This window comes from Apteryx mantelli, unplaced genomic scaffold, assembly GCF_036417845.1.
Source record: "Apteryx mantelli isolate bAptMan1 unplaced genomic scaffold, bAptMan1.hap1 HAP1_SCAFFOLD_33, whole genome shotgun sequence".
Taxonomy (NCBI): Eukaryota; Metazoa; Chordata; class Aves; order Apterygiformes; family Apterygidae; genus Apteryx; species Apteryx mantelli.
In genome coordinates, this window is record NW_027118682.1 from 4,894,627 (window position 1) to 4,913,476 (window position 18,850).

Here is an 18,850-nt window from a genome sequence, read left to right on the forward strand (position 1 = left end):
GAATCAACCTTTATTTCATGGCATTGGATATAAACAAAGAGAAAATGAGAATCCCTTGTGCAGTTCTTTTCTCCCACCTCAAGAAAGAAAAGTAGGACTAGGAAAAGGGAAGGGAAAGTTGATGAAGGCAGCAAGATGAATTTCACCACACATGACATTAGTTACTCTTGTCACACTTTCAACTGACTGGATTCTGAAGTGGATCCTCCCAACCATACCATAGTGGGAAAATTCTTCCTCAAGGCCTTTTCAGTCACTCCTCAAATGTAAATCCTCTTCTTCACACTGCCGTGGGTGATTTATCTGCTCACTGCCATGGGGCATATGGTCATGATAGCCATCATTTGACTCAACCACCAGTTCCGCCCCTAGCGTATCTCTTCCCCAGCAGCTTCTCCTTCCTAGATATTTGGCTCCCTTTGCCCCTAAAAGGTTTGTTGGCCTCATCTTGGAGATTAAGACCATCCCGCGGCTATTTGCCGAACCCAGACCTTCCTTTCCATCTTCCTGGGCACAGCTAATTTCAACCTACTTGTTGTGATGTCTTTTGATTGCTGCGGGGCCATTTGCAATCCATCGCACTGTACCATCTTTATGAAGCCCTGGTTGGACTCCACACTCATCTTTACCCATTGGGTGACGGCATCTCTGTCCTTGCTCAGCCCCACCATCTTATATACCAAGGTACCTTCTGCTCCATTTTTGGCTACATGGGGCCTGAATACAGCAAATACTTTGCACCAACCAAAGCCAGATAAAAGGCTTCAACAGAGGGTTACCCACATGGTGAGCAGAGAAGCTGCTTTGCTGTAAGCTCTCAGCAGCTTTGCAAGTTCCTCTAAGAAGGTACATTGAGGAGAAGCATGATTTTAGCTGACATCCAGCAGACTAAGACGACACAACCCTTTGAGCACTGGAACTTACCCAGAAAATGGGAAGCTGAGACTGTCACCTCTGATTCACTGAGGCTACAGTGATATTGCTGTAGGTGACCGGGCTTGAGCTTTTGCTCAAATAATTACAGCCACTGGTTCAATTTCAGCATATCTTCCAGATGAACCCAGTCCAGAGATTCCCTTATGCCAGACTAGAAGCAGAGAGCAAGACAGGGCATTTGGGATCTAGGACTAACCTGAGCTCCAGGTTAAAACACCAATGCAAACATGGGGTATTGCCCACTACTGAGCTTCCCGTTTTACCCTCTGTACAAAAGCCACCCACTACACTCTGAGACAGGGTCTGGGAGGACAACAGAGTCTGTGGAGAACCTCTGGTTCACTCCTTCAAACCCATCATCTCCTTCTCCCCCCCGCCCCTGCATTTTTGAAGCATCCTATTTGTGGAGTCATCTGCTCCTTTCCTTCATATGTCTAAAACTAAATGCAAAGGTGGAGGGAAAAAATGTCAATATTTATTGCCTATGTTTTCCTTGGACTTCCTTCTGTTAGACATGTTCTTTGGTTTGAAAAATAAATTAGCTACTTAGTAAATTAAGAGGTTTGAGACAGAAGCAGTGAGTTTCATCAGCTTCATTAGAGGTGGCTGTGTGCAGCTGGAGTCTGCACTTGTTTTCCTTTGTTCCCTATTTTGTTAATGGAGGCAAAGAGAGAGCTCTAGAGAGAGGCTGGGTCCTGCCAGACTATAACTGGCATGTGAAAGAAGTGTTACCAGTCTCTTCCAGACACTCTTCTCTCTCTCTGCACTGACAAGATGGGAGGGAGCTAACTTGCTCAAACTGAAGTGCCTGACTTTTAGACATCGAAAACATCACCCTGCTTAGTATTATTTTGTTCCAGATGCTTCCTACATCAAATAATCAAAAGGACAGCCTTTAAGTTCTTTAAGATGAGAAGATTTCCCCCTTCCCCTAAAGGGAAAGCAAGGCATTTAGGTCAGGACATTTAATAACAATGTTTCCTCAATGTTTCTGGAGAAACAGAGAGGAAGAAGATGTGGAAGAAAGCAGGGGATTACAAAAGAGATACTCGATATTGGCTTGTTTTGAAACCAGCAGCCTCACAGATGTTCCAAGTCAAAAAAGGCAAGTACTGAAAAACAGAAGGAATAACTTTCCAAATACTTATCTAAATGGATGGTCTGGCATCTGTAGATACTAGTAAGTATTTTTGCCAGGAGATTAGGTTGGCTTTTGAAGCACAGATGTGATGGATGTTTGTAATAGGTCTAAGTGAACAGGGAATTTCCCAGGCATGGCATGAACTAGTTCACAACCTCTTTACAATACTGTGCTCTTGAGAAAGAATGCTTTGTGAGTGGCTGGAAAAGGTAGAAAGAAGACAGTAAAATCTCTGAGGACTCTCAGTGGAATGTGAAGCGGAGAAATCAGGGTGCGATGAATGGCTGAGAGGAATATTTCTGTCTGTGCTACCTAGGAAGCAAGCAAGGGAGCAAAGAAGGAAGGATCTACCCTCCCATCAAGACTGTGAAATCCTCACACTTGTTTCTTCATGCTCCTGTCTCAGCAGGATGTACTGAAATTAGACATGGGACCAGGAAATGAAACTATAGTTGCTGAGTTCATCCTGGAGGGTTTCTCAGGGCTTGATCAAAGACTACAGCAATTTCTCTCCCTGCTCCTTCTACTCACATACCTGACAACAGTGACAGGGAACACAACGATCATCTTCCTCGTGTGTGTGGATCACCGCCTGCAAACTCCCATGTACTTTTTCATCAGCAATCTGGCATTCCTGGAAATCTGGTTCACATCCTCCACAACCATCACATTGTTGGCGATTCTGAGCTCTGGAAGGAGACCAATCTCATTAAGCAGCTGCTTTGCCCAATCCTATTTCTATTTTGCCCTGGGTTTTATAGAGTTCGCTCTCCTTGTTGTCATGTCCTTTGACCGCTATGTTGCCACCTGCCAACCTTTGCATTATGCTGCTGTCATGAAGTGGCAGCTGTGCACCCACCTGGTTGCTGCTGCGTGGGTCCTAGGCTTCACACTCTTCAGCTACCGCCTGGTCTTGCTCTCAAAGCTGACTTTCTGTGGCCCCAACAAGATCCACCATTTTTTTGGTGACAACTCCCCATTATTCAAACTGTTCTGCTCTGATGCCAGCCTGCTTTGGAAAGTAGACACCATTTTCATATCGCTTGTAGTGCTGGGTTCCTTATGTCTAATCCTGGTGTCCTACATGGGCATCTTCCACTGTATTCTGCACATGCCAGCAGCATCCGGGAGGAAGAAAGCTTTTGCTACATGTTCTTCCCATCTCACTGCCTTAGCCATTGTCTATGGAAGCTGCATTGTTCTCTATGCACGGCCCTCAGAAGGGGTTTCCTTGGAGACCAACAGAACTGTAGCTTTTCTGAACACTGTCCTGTACCCATTCTTAAACCCCTTCATCTACAGTCTCAGAAACGAGACTGTGAAGGTGGCCCTGAAGGAAGCCATTGGCCGTGCAAAGGTTCGGCTTTTTCCCCAGTCATGATGCTTTTCATGACAGCAGTTCTAATTATGTATCATATATCATGTCACAGACATATATACGTAGCTACTAAATACAGGTGCCTCGGGGGATTCATGTTCTCATTGGATTGTAGTGGTGAAAGAAAGGAACGTGAATTGTGAGTCTTGGTTACAGGTGGTCCTTATAAAAAGAATCTAAAAAAATTAATAAAATGTTGAACACACACACACACACACACACACACGCACACACACACACTTCTTAGGACTGGGACATAGACTGCCAGTGCATGCTGACACAAGGAAGTTTTCATAAGTCATCTCAGGAAATTTAGCTGAAAACTCTGGGGACAATGTCCAGGGGTTGTCGAGAAAAGCTCAAAACACCTTCTCTCCATGAATAACAGAAGATGCTAAGCACGAACATTAAGCTCAGACATTACAATGGGTTCAGATTCACTGGATTCAAATCCATAAAACACTTCTCAGTTTCATTAGTGTGATGAAGACAGCCTCACTGATTTGCCAGTGATAGCATGCAGACAACAGCTTTTTTTATTCACTTTGTCTTATTGGGGGGGAGGGGGGTACTACCAATAAACATAATTGGTGCGGACTCTCTTTTCTTCTAACATAGCAGTATCCTAGAAACTCTTTGCTCTTAATTAACCATCCAAGTAACCTCCCAATCCAGTGAAATGGGGGAGGGGGGGAGCAGGGTTCTGAGCTCTCCCTGCCAAAAGGCTCGCTGCCTTATGGATCTCTGCTGCAGCCTGCACACCATGCACTGCCCTGGGCCCTGAAACAAGACATCCAGGGGCTGACTTCCAGGAGGAGGCAGCAGAGAGCAGTTTTGACATGGTGGGACTTTTTTCTCTGGCATAGTGAACAAGGAAATGGTCTTGCCATGACGGAGCTCTCAGAGGTACTCTTTTGAGCAGCAATGCCACAGTCATTACCTTTCAAAATGGGCACATAAGGAAAACTTCCAAAGACAAAGTATTTCTTCAGAAAAGAACTGGCCTCTTACAACAAGTTCTCCCAGATGCACATACAACAGTGAGTGATGTTTCAAGGGCTCAGAGCTTATTTTTTGTGCTGAAAACAAAGAAAATCACAGCATTGCTTTTGGACCCTGAAAATCATCGCCTGCATGAATACCTGACTGGATAGAAGCCAAAACCATGCTGAGGTGATTTCCATAAGGCAAGGTAAAAGACCAGCAGCAGGCCCATTGGCTTGGTAGGTGATTAGGAGGTCAGTCGTGTCTGATAGGCCACCAGGAAGCTGATGGCTGGGGACATTTTTATGAGATTAGTTGTTTCTCAGAAGCTCATAGGAGAGTAGGAGGCCCACGATCATAAAGATGAAAGTGAGGTCACTTCTGCCTCTACAGGTGATGGACCAGGAGCAGGCACACGGGTGGGAAAGTGGCTGTGAGGTGACTTGTATGGGTGAAGCTGATAGGCCATCACTTGACTCCTGTCTGGGGTAAGAGGTTGCGAGGTCCTGCCTGCCTGAGTACCTGCTAGGCCACCAACAGGCACAGGGCTAGGATGTGGGTTTAGTGGTCACTCCTGTCTCTGGTGGGTGTGACTTGGTCTGTGCAGAGAGTGAGGAGTGGCATGGACAGCCCTGGGCTGTGAGTGGTTTTGGGCCACTGGGCTCTGTGCGAGACACAGAAATATATTTTTTAATGGTGCAGGCCTGATAATACCAGAGATATTTAGAAAATGTCAATAAAAAATGAAACAAGAAAGAAAGTAAGAAAATGATCTAAAACGAAGAAATGTTTTGTTACACTTTCCAGCTTTTAAATTTTTTTGTGTTCTTATTGTCTGTCTTTGCTTTGTTGTCTTTTTTTTAATATACTTTTTTTTTTTTTGAAAAGGAAAGTGATTTCCAGAATTGGGGTGGGATGCAGTCACAGGGTCACTGGTGGCTGGTGCCATTGTAGGTGCCCTGGTCCACTCTACCCACCCTCCATCTGCAGCTTCAAGGGGCTCCGGTCTGCCGCAGGTCCCCTGTGAGAGCTGCCAGGCCTAGGGAGGTACCTCAGACATACCAGGACCTCTCCACGTGCCACTGGGTGCTTGTGGTTAGAACAGAGCTCTGCCTGAAAAGGTGAAGAACTGTTTTCAACTTGTAAAAAATATGAGCACACTTTCATCAGCTAAAATGAATGACTAATTTTAATGTCCCTTTTTCCCATGATGAAATAGTGGAAATGTTCAGGCAGGGTATGAATCTCAGGAGAAGAAATCTTGATCTGCCCCTCAATTTGTTACCACTGCTCTGTCTATTATGCTGTGGATGTAATCTCAGTAATTCCTCACATATTTTCACATGTCCTGATTAAATTGATCATTTCTAAAGGCATCTTTGCATCAGACGAACTAGACGTATCTTACTCTTTATCCATCAGATACCTCTCAACTCTCCAGCTGCTGCTCTGAGCTTCAGGGCGTCTGAAGCCTGCCTCGTTGTTCAGGAGTCTAATTATCTCTTTAGCCAGCTCCTTAGTTCTGTTTCTATCTATCCTTTCCTATCTATCTGTCAAAATCATTTCAAGGAGGGTTATTCCTTGTGGAAAGTGGACCACACTGGAGGCAGCTTGCACTTAACATACAGTTGAGGAGTGTCTTTTACCTTTTATTAAACTGTATCCTATTTTATTTTTGCTTGTTTGCAGTTGAGAAAAATCCTCCTGTGTCTGCAGCTAGTTGTCTAAGGAAAGCAGGCGGGAATTGGTGCGTAGGAGCTGTAACATTCAGCTACAGACTCGAGTGGAAAAAAGTTAGATTTTTAACAAGAGTCATATAAGTCCCCCAGTGGCTGATGAGAGAAATGGCAGGGTTGGGGAGGTGAGGAGGAAAGTTGTCCATAAAGGTCTCGTATCGAAAATACTGCTTTTCCTACATGTCTGGACTTCATTAGGAGACCCTCTGGGTCAGTATGAATTGGAGAATGTGGCTATCACTTATTCTGTAAGCTGAAAAATGAAGGAAGCTTAAAAAGGAGAAATCCTTTCTTTTTCAGGTGCTCATGGAAATCTTGCTCTTGTAAATACACTCCTGAATCCTCTCCAATTAGGCACACAAGAATTGAAGAACTGAAGAAAATTAGGGGGAGTGACATGCCTTGTTAGGGCTTTTTGCATTTTAATGGCCTCTTGAGTGTATTTGGTGCTGAGTCCATGAATCTCAGATACTGAGAAGAGACTGAACAAACCTCTGAAGAAATTAAAATCAGAAGTAAATTCCAAAGTTTCTTGGAGCATTAATGGGTCCCATTGAGGGTTGTTACCAAGGAAGGCTCCCCAGGGGCTGATGAGAGCAGAAAGCTGGAGGCCCTGATTGCAGGTAGGCAAAGGCAATGTGCAGGTGGCTCTGATGCCAAGTAAGCCTTGATGTGTTTTATCAAGCAGAATGGCCAGGCACTGACACCCAGCCCCTGGGCAGGGTGATCTTTTCCCTCGTGCTTTGCTCAGGGCTCTTCCTGGGGGCAGTGTGAGGGTGGGGGTGTGCAACGCCGAGTGCAGGACAGTGATACAGCACCTCCTGAGTCCCTGAGGACGAGAAGGCAGCGAGGTGCTTTAAGGAAACATCTTCTTGAGGGCCTCAGTGGCAGGGACATTGCCATAGTCAAGAGGACAAAGAGCTCAGTTTTGTAGGCAGCTTTCAGCCTTGGCAGTGCCCATGGCTGTCTCCACTACAGGCTGTCCTATGCTGTCCCACGCCTGTGTCTGTTTCCCTGCAGACTGTACACACCAGCCTGCTTTGCCACCTTGTTCTCACCCTTGGATGTCCCTACCTCTACTCATGTCCCTCTGTCCTCACTTGGTTTTCCTTGAAGCACAAAGCCAGGAGCTGATCACAAACTCCCTCTAGGTGACCTGTAGCACCACAGCACTGCCCTTCAAGTGACATTGCCTTTTCCTGATGTTACATCTGAACCCCACAAGCTGCTGTTTGTGGCTTTTTTCCCTTCTCATGCTTTTTCCCACTACCAAGAAAAGCACCATTATCTCTGAAATCACCCTTCAAGCAGTCACAAGCTACTACTCTCCTGCCCTTCACCTCCACTTCATCAGGCTAAAGAAGCCCAGGTAGCCCAACCTCTCCTCATGGATGCGGTTATTCCTCCCTACTCACAGGACTTGACACTTCTCTTGTAAATCTTCATGAGGTGTCTGTTGGCCGAATCACCCAAGTTTCTCAAGGTCCTTCTAGACTGAAGTTCCGCTGTGTCAACAAAAAAAAAAAAAACCCAAACCCCAAACCCACAAAACGGGAAAGGGTAAGCAGGTGTGGGCTGACTATATGGGAGGGGATAAGGATGTTAAAAGGCACAAACTTAGAAGGGGGAAAGGCGGGGAAAAAAAGGGGGGGAAATTAAAAGTGAAGCAAAGGATTGATCGAGACCTTTGGGGGAGTCCTGCCAAGAAGCCCTGCATCTGAACAATTCTGAATGGAGGAGGAGAAGAAAGCTGACCTACTTCCACTGTTAAGGGGAACCCGTGTGCTTTCCCTGACATCGACAAGCTAAGACCCAGAGGGGGAAGAATCACAGACTCCATCAGGGTGGAAGGGAGCTCAGGAGCTCTCTAGCCCAGTCTCCTTGCTTGCAGCAGGGTCAGCTCTGGGGTCAGCCATGTTGCTCAGGGCTTGATCCAGTCTGGTCTTGGAAACCTCCGAGGGAAGAGACGGCACAGCCTCTCTGGGCAACCAGTTCCAACACCTAACCATCCTCTTAGTGGAAAAGCTTCTTATCCCCTGCATGAACCTCTCTTCTTTCAACTTATGCCCATTGTCACTTGTCCATCTACCACGCACCACGGTGAAGATCCTGGCTCCATCTTCCTGGTGACCTCCTTGTAGCCTTTGGAAGGCTGTTATGAGGTCCCTCCAAAGCCATCTGTTCTGCAGGTTGAACAAGCCCCGTATCTTCACAGACAAAGTGCTCCAGCTCCCCAAGTATCGCGAGGGCCCTCTGCCAAACTTGCTCCCTGTTACCAACCTCTTTCTTTTTCTGGGGACCCAAACTGGATGCAGTACTCTATACGTGGTCGAATGAATACTGACTAGAGGGGGATCATCCTTTCCCTTCACCTCCTGGCTGTGCTCCTGGTCCTACAGCCCACAGTGCTTTTTCACCTTCTTTGCTGCCAGGGAACGCTGCTGGCTCGTATTTGGTTCCTGTCCACCAGGACCCTCAAGGCCTTTCTGCAGAGCCACTCCTCAGGCCCCAGCCTGTAACACTGTGGGGTATTGGTCTATGCCAGGTGCAAGACCTGGCATTTGTCCTTGCTGAATTTAGTGAGGTTTCTGAAGCTCATTCCTCCTGCCTGCCTATGTCCCTCTGAATGGCAGCCCTCAAGCATATGACTGGTCTCCCCCTTCCATTTTGGGGCAATCTACAAGCATGATGAGTGTTGCTTCCTCCGTGTCACTAATAAAGATGATAAACAGGACAGGTTCCTGGAGAGATCAGTGGTACTCCACTTATCTCTGGCTACCAGGGAGAGTGCTACCCATTCACCAGTGCCCTCTGAGCCTGACTATCCAAGCAGCTTTTTACCTATCCGGTTGTCTATCTGTCTAGGCAGTAATGTTCTAACTTGCATACAAGAATATTGTTGAAGACAGTGTCCAACACCTTGCTGAAGTCCAGAAAAAGACATTTACTCTTGTCCAGCCACAAATACAGTTATTTAATCATAGAAGTCAATCATGTTGGTGAGGTACAATTTACCCTGGGTAAATCCATGCTGACTGTTCTCTATCACCTTCTTCTCCTTCGTGTGCCCAGAAATGTGATCTGAGAGGATTCACTCCATGAGATGCTCCTCACCAAAGTGAGGCTAAACTGCCTGCAGCTCCCCAGGTAGTCCTGCTGGCCTTTTTTGAAGATGGATGTAACATTAGCCTTTTTCCAGTCATTGGGACCTTGCCCAGCCTCCACAATCTTTCAAATACGATAGCAAGTGGCCTTGCTATGACAGCAGCCAGCTCTCAGAGCATCCTCATATGCAGCCCTTCCAACCCCATTAACTTGCATAGTTTGAGGTCTCACAAGTAACCCCTCACTAACCTCATCCCCTGTTGGTTGTTCTTCTCCTCAGGAGTCCTGAAGTAAGGCACAACAGCCTGAGAGACCTTTTTGGTGAAAGCGGAAGCTAACAAAGCATTGGTTTCTTCAGACCTATCTGCATCTGCTGTTACTAGATTCCCTGCCCCATTCAGCAGTGAGTCCATCTTTTCCTTTTTATTCTTACTGGAGCAGTAGCAGCTCATCCTCATGCTCTTGACATCCTCTGCAAGTGTCAGTCCTAGGGGAGCTTTGTCTTCCCGAACACCATGCCTACCTTGCCAGACAATATTTCTAAATTCCTCCTTTGCAGCCTCTCTCTCCTTCCCCTTCCTGTACGCTGCCTTATTGTCCTGGAGCTCAGGTGCGAGTTCCCTCTTTAGCCAAGCTGGTCCCCTGACATGGCTACTGGTTTTACTGTGCATCAGGATGGACCATTCTGGTGCTTGGTGGGTGCTGTCCTTAAAGCCCTGCCAATTTTCCAGAGCTGCCTCTCATGGGCTCCCCCACCAGTCCCGAGGACAGGCCCAAGTCTGCTCTTCTGAAGGCCAGCATCTGTACTCTGCTGCTGTCCTTCCTCACTCCCTTCAGGATCTGGGACTCCACTTTTTCATGGTCACTGTAGGCGAGGCTGACACTGACTATCCCATGCCTGAGCAGTTCCTCCTTGTTTGCAATTCCCACATCCAGGAAAGCATCACCTTTACTGGCCCATCTGGCAGCTGTGCTAAGAAGTTTTCCCTGACGTCTTCCAAAAACCTCCTGGACTCCTTGCACTCTGCTCTTTGTCCTTCCAGTGAATGTCAGGGAGATTACGGTCTGCCCATAAGAACCAGAGCCCGTGAGCCACAGATTTCCTCAGGTTGCTTAAAGGAGATTGCGTCCACCTCCTCACCCAGATCACATGGTCGGTAGCTCCCATCACAATGTCATCCTTCTTCTCATGCTTACCCACAAGCTCTCATGCAGCTCCTTGTCCATCCCAGGGAAGAGCTCCATACATCTGAGCTGCCCCTTCACAGAAAGGCCATTCCCCCTCCTCATCTTCCCCAACAGTTTCTCCTGAAGAGCTTGTACTGTGCTATCATAGGCCTCCAGTCATGTGAGTGATCCCAGCACATCTCAGTTATTCTGGCAATGCTGTAGTCCTGTGACAGCTTGTGCATCTCCATCTGCTCTTGTCTGTGCCCCAGGCTGCATTCGCTTGCATATATTTGGGTTGCAGAGCCTCAGCTGTGGCACAGAGCAGAGATTGCTCATGGTGAACCATGTTACCAAGAGTCAAGGACACTGTATGTGCAATGGCCCACTTCAGTGCAGGGACATGCTGGCATAGACAGCAGGTGTCAATGTAATGGTGAAAGGAGGTTCCCACTAAGGGAGCAAACCCTGCAGCACCTGAGGCCAGAGGAAAAGAGAGCTGGGCTGTGTGGAAATGGCAGGAAAGGGCTTTGCTGCCTGAGCTGGCTTTGTAGCACCACAGGGCCTGTGAAAGAGGTCAACCGATCTCCAGGAAGGACAAGGTGCCACTGAAGAAGTCCCTGGGCCTGAACAGCCTGTGATCCAGCCATCCTGTGGACATCATTAGCACAGTCCCTGTTCATATCATGTGGGATGAGAAGAGGTTCAGGGGTGGGAGAGCTTGAAGGGCTTGAGAGTGCAGAAACTACAGCGGAGGCCTTGGTGTGATGTGCCTCCCAGTTATGCAGCGGCTTGAATGTAGATGGGATGGACTTTGCCTAGAGGCAGTGGTGGAATTCAGTTATTTGGGCACAGGCAGAAAACCTGAGATGCCCTTGGGAACTTGCCCAGCAACCACCCCAAAAGGATATGGCTTTCCTGTAGGTCCCATGCTGTATCTGCTAGAGACCTGTGGTTGTGCTGGACACCCCAGGCATCTGACATGGTCCTGCCTATGACCGATTTTTGTGTCATTAATTCAAGGCTCTGCACTGAATTACATTAACTGTTTGCAATGTAGAGATGTGCATGAGTTTCAATTTCCTGGTGAGTGGAGCTCTACGAGCAGTAGTAGGCATCTAGTGTCATTTCAGATGGCCAAGGAAATTCCCCACCTGGCCTCCACCTCATGCTCTAGAAGGATGCAGGTCTCACACTTGCTCCATCACAGCAAGCAGACACTGGCACATGTCTGGGAACACCCTGTTTCTTCAAAGGTCACCAGGTGTTTGTGTGTGGGCAACTGACTCCCAGTCTCCATCTCCACTGATTATAATGGGAGCTTAGACAAGGAGCTTGGCCTGCAGACATCTCTGTTGAGCACACTTCAGCTTTGACAAGGGGAATCCCACCTCCTCTTTGTTTGTGGAGTTCACGGGAGGGATCTGAATCCCACTCTACCCCAGGAGCTTCTAAACTGGCATGACATGCCCAGACTGACTCATCTGAAGCAATACTTGAACCCTGGGAAAATGAGCTCCCTTCTTATTCCTGTCTAAGTGTCCTGTGTAGCTAAGAGGTGGGAATAAGGGTGTCCAGGGTGGGACATTTCCACGTCTTGTAGATAACCATCCCCTGATGTAACAAATCGCAATATTGGAATCAGTCTCTCTCCACTGTTTAGAGAGAGACCATAGGTCTACCTCAGTGAACACTTCCCAGGAGAAGGGAGCACAAGGGAGAGAGAAGTTTATGCCTTCAGCACAGCCTCTGCCAGGCTCCTGGGATGGAGGGAGCTCCTGGCAACCTGGCAGCACTGCACAGAGACAGCTCTGTGCAGGAGCAGCTCTTCTGCAAAGAGCAGCAGGGCTCCGGGCACTGCCTGCTCTTGCTGACAGAAGATGACAGAAGACAGAGAGAAGTGAAAGGCAGTGTGGAGTGGGAGGACAGAGGAGAGCTTATTGTGAGAGAAATCTTCACAGCCCTTGACATGGTAATTCTGTACTCCTGGCTGTAGAGCAATGCTACTGAGGTTCCTGGAGGAGTCTTCTAAATCCATCCCATCCCATGACTGTTTTTTTAAGGATCACTCTCCCAGCTTCTCGAGTGCAAAGGAGGAGGAGATGCTTCAGAGCAGGGATTCCCTGCCACACTGTCAGAGGGACAGGGTGTCCTGCTGCCTTCTCCCAGGATCGCTGCAGGGGGGTTAAGCCATGGTGTGCACACAGGTCTGCCCAGAGCTGTGATTCAGAGCAGTGTCCCTGCACCCCAGGGTGCTGTGTGCCTGGGCAATGACTCTGCCACCTGCAAGGGTCAGCACTCAAACTGCCCGGGGAACTCCCCATGGCACTGCAGGGAGAAGCTCTGGGTGGGAGGATTGACCCCTGTCAGGGCAGGTTCATTCTCCCATTGAGAGGGTGCTGTGTGAGTCGGGGCTGCCCACAGCTCCATCTCACCCTGAGAGCATTTCTGGAGGGGGGTTCCAAAAGGAAGATCAAGGCAGGGATGCCTGAAAGGGAAGGAGCTTTCATAAGTCTCTGCTTTCAGTTTTATTCTCTTTGGGTGGCATGAAATGTTATTGGATCTGTCAGGTTTAAACAGGGGATTGAGACTCCAGAACAGCAACAGTGAGAGAGGAACAATTCTGGGAGGAACTCAGGAAATCCCTTCATTCACCCCTCAGCTTACAAGCAGAGCCAGCATCACCTTTCCAGCCTCATCAAGGTTTGTCTCACCTGCTCCATAGCACCTGCAAACTTGGAGGTGCCCCTGTGCAGTGCCCTGCACCCGGGAGGTTTCTGTAGGGCAGAGCTGAGCACCCAGCGGGTGGGATGGGGTCTGTGAGCACTGACAGGGGAGAGACGTGGGGACAGAGAAGCAGCTCCCCGCAGGGACAGCTCCAGGCAGCAGAGTCATGGTCAAAGAGTGAGTGGAAACCGCAAACTTCATTGCCTCCTCTCCTCTCCCAGCCAGCACTGCCCTTGGCCCTCAGTGCTGTGGGGTCTCGGTCATGCATCGTTTCCTCGGCAGCCGGCCATCCAGAACAGGAGAAACCGCTAAGCGCCCTCATGTCTCTGCCTCCCTTGGCAGAAATATCATGGTATTGCTTCATGTGTCCCCACTTGTCCATGCTGCTCTTGTCCTTCCCCTCGGACTTTCTGGGCAGGGGGATTTCAAGTGCAGTTCCAACAATGACCCTGTGGGTCCTGTCACGCGGATGTGTCCTTGACAATGAGCTGCCCAAGTCCCCCTCTTACCTCTGGGGCTCTGGGCAATGCAGTGGGCGGTGGGGAGGTGTGACAGTGTGCTCCCCCCCCCCTCCCCGATGTGCTCTCTCCCCCTCAACCTAACCTCCCTGTAATCAGCATGTAGGCAGGGGCTAATTGAGCAGGCACCAACTAAGACCTGTCTAGCATGCAAATATGACTATGAATCAGTCATCTCCCCCCCCCCCATAAATAGGGGGCAGCCCAGAGCCCATTGAGCTCTCCTGCACAGCAGCGGGCTGCATTGCAGAACCTTCTTTTGAGCAGGGATGCCTCTCAAGGTTACTCTTCGAGGTTGAGAGATTCCTTACCCACAACAGATCCTTGGTAAGTGATTAATAGCATGCTAAACTTTGCTAAGTTATATCTCTGATTAATTGTGCACGTAATCCCTTAGACATAAACCGCTGACCGAGTCTGAGACTATGATTGGATCCAGCCGCACCTAGGCTCCTCTTAGAAGGAGTTTAGAAAGCAAGGGGGTCCTTTCTGAACCTCGTGACTCAACGGGAGGGTCCCCTTCACACATGCTCCTTTAGACATAAACAGTTGACAAAGTCTGGGGCTAAGATTGGATCCAGCTGCTCCTAGGCTCCTCTCAGAAGGAGTTTAGAAAGCAAGGGGGTCCACTCTGAACCTTGTGACTCAACGGGGGGGGGGGGGGTCTCTGTTGCATGTGCATCTGACCCTGTCCTTCATGCAGTAAATAACTGAGTGAACCTTGCCAGTCAAACCTCGTTAAATCATTCTTATTTATGGCTGAACTTTGTTAAGTTGCTGACTTTCCACAATAAACATAGTGCTGCTTCCCTCTTATGAGTGAAGTGCATCACTCCTCTGCGAAAGGGGGATGGCTGGGAATGAGCCAGCTCTCTCTTCAGGACACCCCATCCATAGGACATTTGACCATTTGACCCTGGGGTTTCTGCCTAGGCTGCAAGCCAACATGGGGAGAGGTAAGGTCTGCTTTTGGGGGAGGGCAGAGTTGTAATAAATAGGAAGTTTTGCTCAGAGAAGTCTGTCCTAACTTGTCAATGTCTTTCCCTCACTGGACAGTCCCCTGTGCCCAGAAGAAGCAAATGTCCAACAGCAGCTCCCCGAAAGAGTTCCTCCTCCGAGCATTTGCAGACACACGGGAGCTGCAGCTCTTGCACTTCTCGCTCTTCCTGGGCCTCTACCTGGCTGCCCTCCTGGGCAATGGCCTCATCATCACAGCCATAGCCTGTGACCACCGCCTCCACACTCCCATGTACTTCTTCCTCCTCAACCTCTCCATCCTCGACCTCGGCACCATCTCCACCTCTGTCCCCAAATCCATGGCCATTTCCCTCTGGAACAGCAGGGCCATTTCCTACTCAGGATGTGCTGCCCAGGTCTTTTTCCTTGTCTTTTTCATTTCGGCTGAGTACTTTCTTCTCACTGTCATGGCCTATGACCGCTTTGTTGCCATCTGCAGACCCCTGCACTACAGCACGCTCATGGGCAGCAGAGCTTGTGTCAAAATGGCAGCAGCTGTCTGGGGAAGTGGTATTCTCAATGCTGTGCTGCACACTGCAAATACCTTTTCACTACCACTCTGCCGAGGGAATGCCGTGGAGCAGCTTTACTGTTCACTTCCCCAGCTCCGCAGGCTCTCCTGTTCAGGCTCCTACCTCAGGGAATCTGGAGTTACTGTGGTTAGTGCCTGTGTAGTCCTTGGGTGTTTCATTTTTATTGTGCTGTCCTACGTGCAGATCTTCACTGCTGTGCTGAGGATCCCCTCTGAGCAGGGATGGCACAAAGCCTTTTCCACGTGCCTCCCTCACCTGGTTGTGGTCTCCCTGTTTGTCAGCACTATCATATTTGCCCAGCTCAGTTTGTCCATCTCCTCCCCAGCTCAGGATCTGGTGATGGCAGTTCTGTACTCGGTGGTTCCTCCAATAGTGAACCCTCTCATCTACAGCATGAGGAACAAGGAGCTCAAGGATGCGCTGAGGAAACTGATCCAATGGGTGCAATGTTGGCACCAATAGCTGTCCCGTGTGCACACACTCCCCATTCCCAGGGTATTTGACATCAAAGCTATGTGTTGTTCATTTCTTTCTTTCTTCCTTTTCTCTGATGCCTTCTTGTAAAAAGGAAAAAGTTTTGGTTTGTGCCACTTCTCAGGAATCTCTCATTTGAATCTGGCCCAGAGACTGTGTTGAAGCAAGAAGGCATCTTTCCCCTTCATCAGCAGAGATGAAGCCCACTAGTCTGAGCTCCCTTGCATGTCCTCAGTGCAATGAGAAGAGTTTCCCTTGGAAGTGTCATTCTCAGCTCTGACAGCAAGGGAGCTCAGGGGGACAGAGTCAGGCTCAGACCAGTACAGACAGGGTGGGACCATGGTTCCTGTTTCATTGGGAGTGCTCACATCCCCTGGCCACAGTCAGGGTGGGATCTCACATCCCTCTCCTGAGAGGGTGGCTGCCAGCTGTCATCGTGGGCTTGTACCTTCCCTCTACAGTGCTCCAATGCTCAGTGGAACAGGAGTGGAGGGGAGGAGAGTCTGGATGCAGCCTGTGGGGACAGATCCTGTGCTCCTCAGGACCATCCCCCCACTGCCACAGCAGGCATTTCATCACTGAAGCCTTCAAATTGGGGCTGCAGCTTCCCTGGAGACAGGGCCACCAACAGCAGCAGGACTGTCCCTTCTCAGAGCTGTTCTCCTCATTTCCACACTGTCTTGCCTTCCTCTGAAGTGTGTATATGGCCTTAGTGCTCCTGTAACGTGGTGCTGGTAGGGCTGTGCATGTGTTCTATGAGCACAGGCACCACCAGGCAATGGGCACCCTTATGCCAGAGCTGGCCTCCAGAATAACTTTTCTGTAATAAAAGTGGTTCTTATCAGTGACCTACATGAAGTCTGGCCTTTCTTCAGAGGCTGGAGTCAAAACTATGCCCAGCGGATTGCACTACAAAAGGGCCTGCTGCTCTGCTTGTGAAATCTGTGGGTTCCGGGGATGAGCTCAGAGCCCCACTGTGATCTGACACACTCACTTGAGGAAAGGCTCTCTGGGGAGCAGGAATGTCCCAGGAGAAAAGCAGGGCAGCGTTCAGAGGTAGAAAATGAGAACAAGAAACGGTTTCTCTGTGCACCAGCTTGGGGCAGGCTGCTCTGTCCCTGGGGCAGCAGGAGCTGCTGGAGGGGCTGCAGGGCCAGGGCTCTCCTGCTGTGCTGGGCAGCAGGGTGGGCACGGAGGGGCTGCAGGCAGACAGGGAGGGGGTTCTCCTGGGCACAAGAGCAGGGGAGACGGAGAGCGACTGGTGTCATTGTGGGGCCTCCTCCCCTTCCGAGGAGCTGCTCCCCTTCTCCTTGGGTCTGGCCTGAGTTACAATGTGGACATGTCTGTGCCCGGCACTGCACCTCTCGGGTGCTGACATGATCCTGTCCCCGTCCTGCTGACCTGACTTCTTGTTTCTGCTTCAGACCTGCCTCTACACTACAGTCAAGAAAGCCTTGGTAAGGAAAGTTGGGATCTAAGAAGATCCCAGAGAAGGTTGTAGGTCCCAAAGGTGACTGTATATGCACAAAGCAACAACCCTTGCCTGACAGCCGATTTAAAGGTGTAAGGAGTGCCACAGATTTGGACCCTCTACCCAGGTAACACTGCATACAGAGTCTTAGCTGGTTGAACAAGCGAGGGCAGCCACCTGGGTGTGATTTTATAATGGACAGTTGGGAGAGCAGGTTTTCCTGTATCACAGCTCGAGTGTTTATGCACCATTTGTGACAGGATTCCTGCTACAAAGAGTATGCTGTCGGGAACAGCAAGAGCAGGGCTGCTCCGTACAGGAAGGGGAGTCAGGAGCCAAGGGTGCCAGCAAGGCAGGCAGGGCAGTGACCCACCGACGAGAGGTGCTGTCCCACAGTGTCTGGACAAGAGGAGCAGAGCAGGTTTGGGGATGGTAACCAGTGTCAGGCACAGCCCAGCGGTTGCCAGACAAGGCTGAAGGGCTTCAACCAGCCCTGCTTTGTACAGGAGGTTGGACTGGAGACCTCCAGAGGTGCCTTCCCACCAAAACTCCTCTGCGACTCCATGAATGGAAAGACCCCGGGCACAGAGACAGGCTCTGCCTGTCCCATCGGCTGCACTACCAGTGGGTGAGGGGCAGAGTCCTTGGCCAGCCCCACACTCCCTCGTCCTCCTCTGCCTCTGAGCAGGACAAGGCCTGGGTCTGGGATAGGGCCCTGCTCACAGCCCCACCACAGGCTGCTCCCTGTAAAGGGTGAAACCCCGATGTTCCCAGCACGGAGCTGATGCCGAAGCAGCAAGTGGAGCTCAGCTGGCCCAGTGGCCTCAGCCCTCCCTGGCCCAGCTGTGGGGCCCCAAGTGGGGCTGGTCACCCTGCCCCACTGCCCCCCATGCTCCCTGTCCCACCATGCACCTTCCCAACCCTGGTGCTGGCCAGCTGCCCTGGGCCGGGGCAGTTCCAGCCCCCAGTGAGGGGGAAGGGACACAGACAAGGTGGGTTGGGAGAGGGCAGCTCCCCTCTGCCACACTGGGGCCGGGGCTGGGGCTGGGCACAGCTTTTCCCAGGGAGCTGCCTGAGGAGACACTCCAGGTGATCCTCCACCTCTGCCCTGGCACAAATGGTGGAAGGGGGACAGGCATCAAGACCTTGTCCGTGCACGCAGGTGTGGAGTGAGGAAAGCCAGAGCTCAGCTGGAGCTGGAATCAGCCAGGGATGGGGTGGGCAACAAGAAGGCCTCCTGTCATTAGATGCAGATACTATGGCAGTGAAATTCATTTATTATTGAGGCTTGGTTGAATACGATCCAAGACCTAAGTCAACTTTTCCCTCCCTAGGAACTGCCGATCCCCTGGATGACTGAGTGAAATCCACTACTTGACCAGCATACCATGGAAAGTATCCACCTTGCAAGTAGTAAGCATCCTTGGGGACTTAGTTAACACTCTCGATGGTGTGGTGTTATCACCAGGGAGTATGTTGGCAATATCTAAAAATACAGGACCCCTCATGTATCAGACAATTCTGACCCTTCTGTTGGGCAATCCTGGATACTGTCTCATAAATGTTGATGCACTCTGCAATAATCCAGGGAACCCACAGTGGCTGGCAACCTCTTCTGTGACATGGCGTGTGAGGCCCAACATATTTAAACCCACCAGTGGGG

At 49.9% G+C, this 18,850-nt stretch overlaps 1 protein-coding gene across 1 annotated transcript; it reads left to right on the forward strand.

Moving 5' to 3' along the window:
- Window positions 1-14,705: 14,705 nt before the first annotated feature.
- On the forward strand, window positions 14,706-15,704 carry LOC136996274 (olfactory receptor 14C36-like). Its single transcript, XM_067317203.1, has one exon. The coding sequence runs from the start codon at window positions 14,727-14,729 to the stop codon at window positions 15,702-15,704; it is 978 nt and encodes a 325-aa protein (XP_067173304.1). The 5' UTR covers window positions 14,706-14,726.
- Window positions 15,705-18,850: the final 3,146 nt, after the last annotated feature.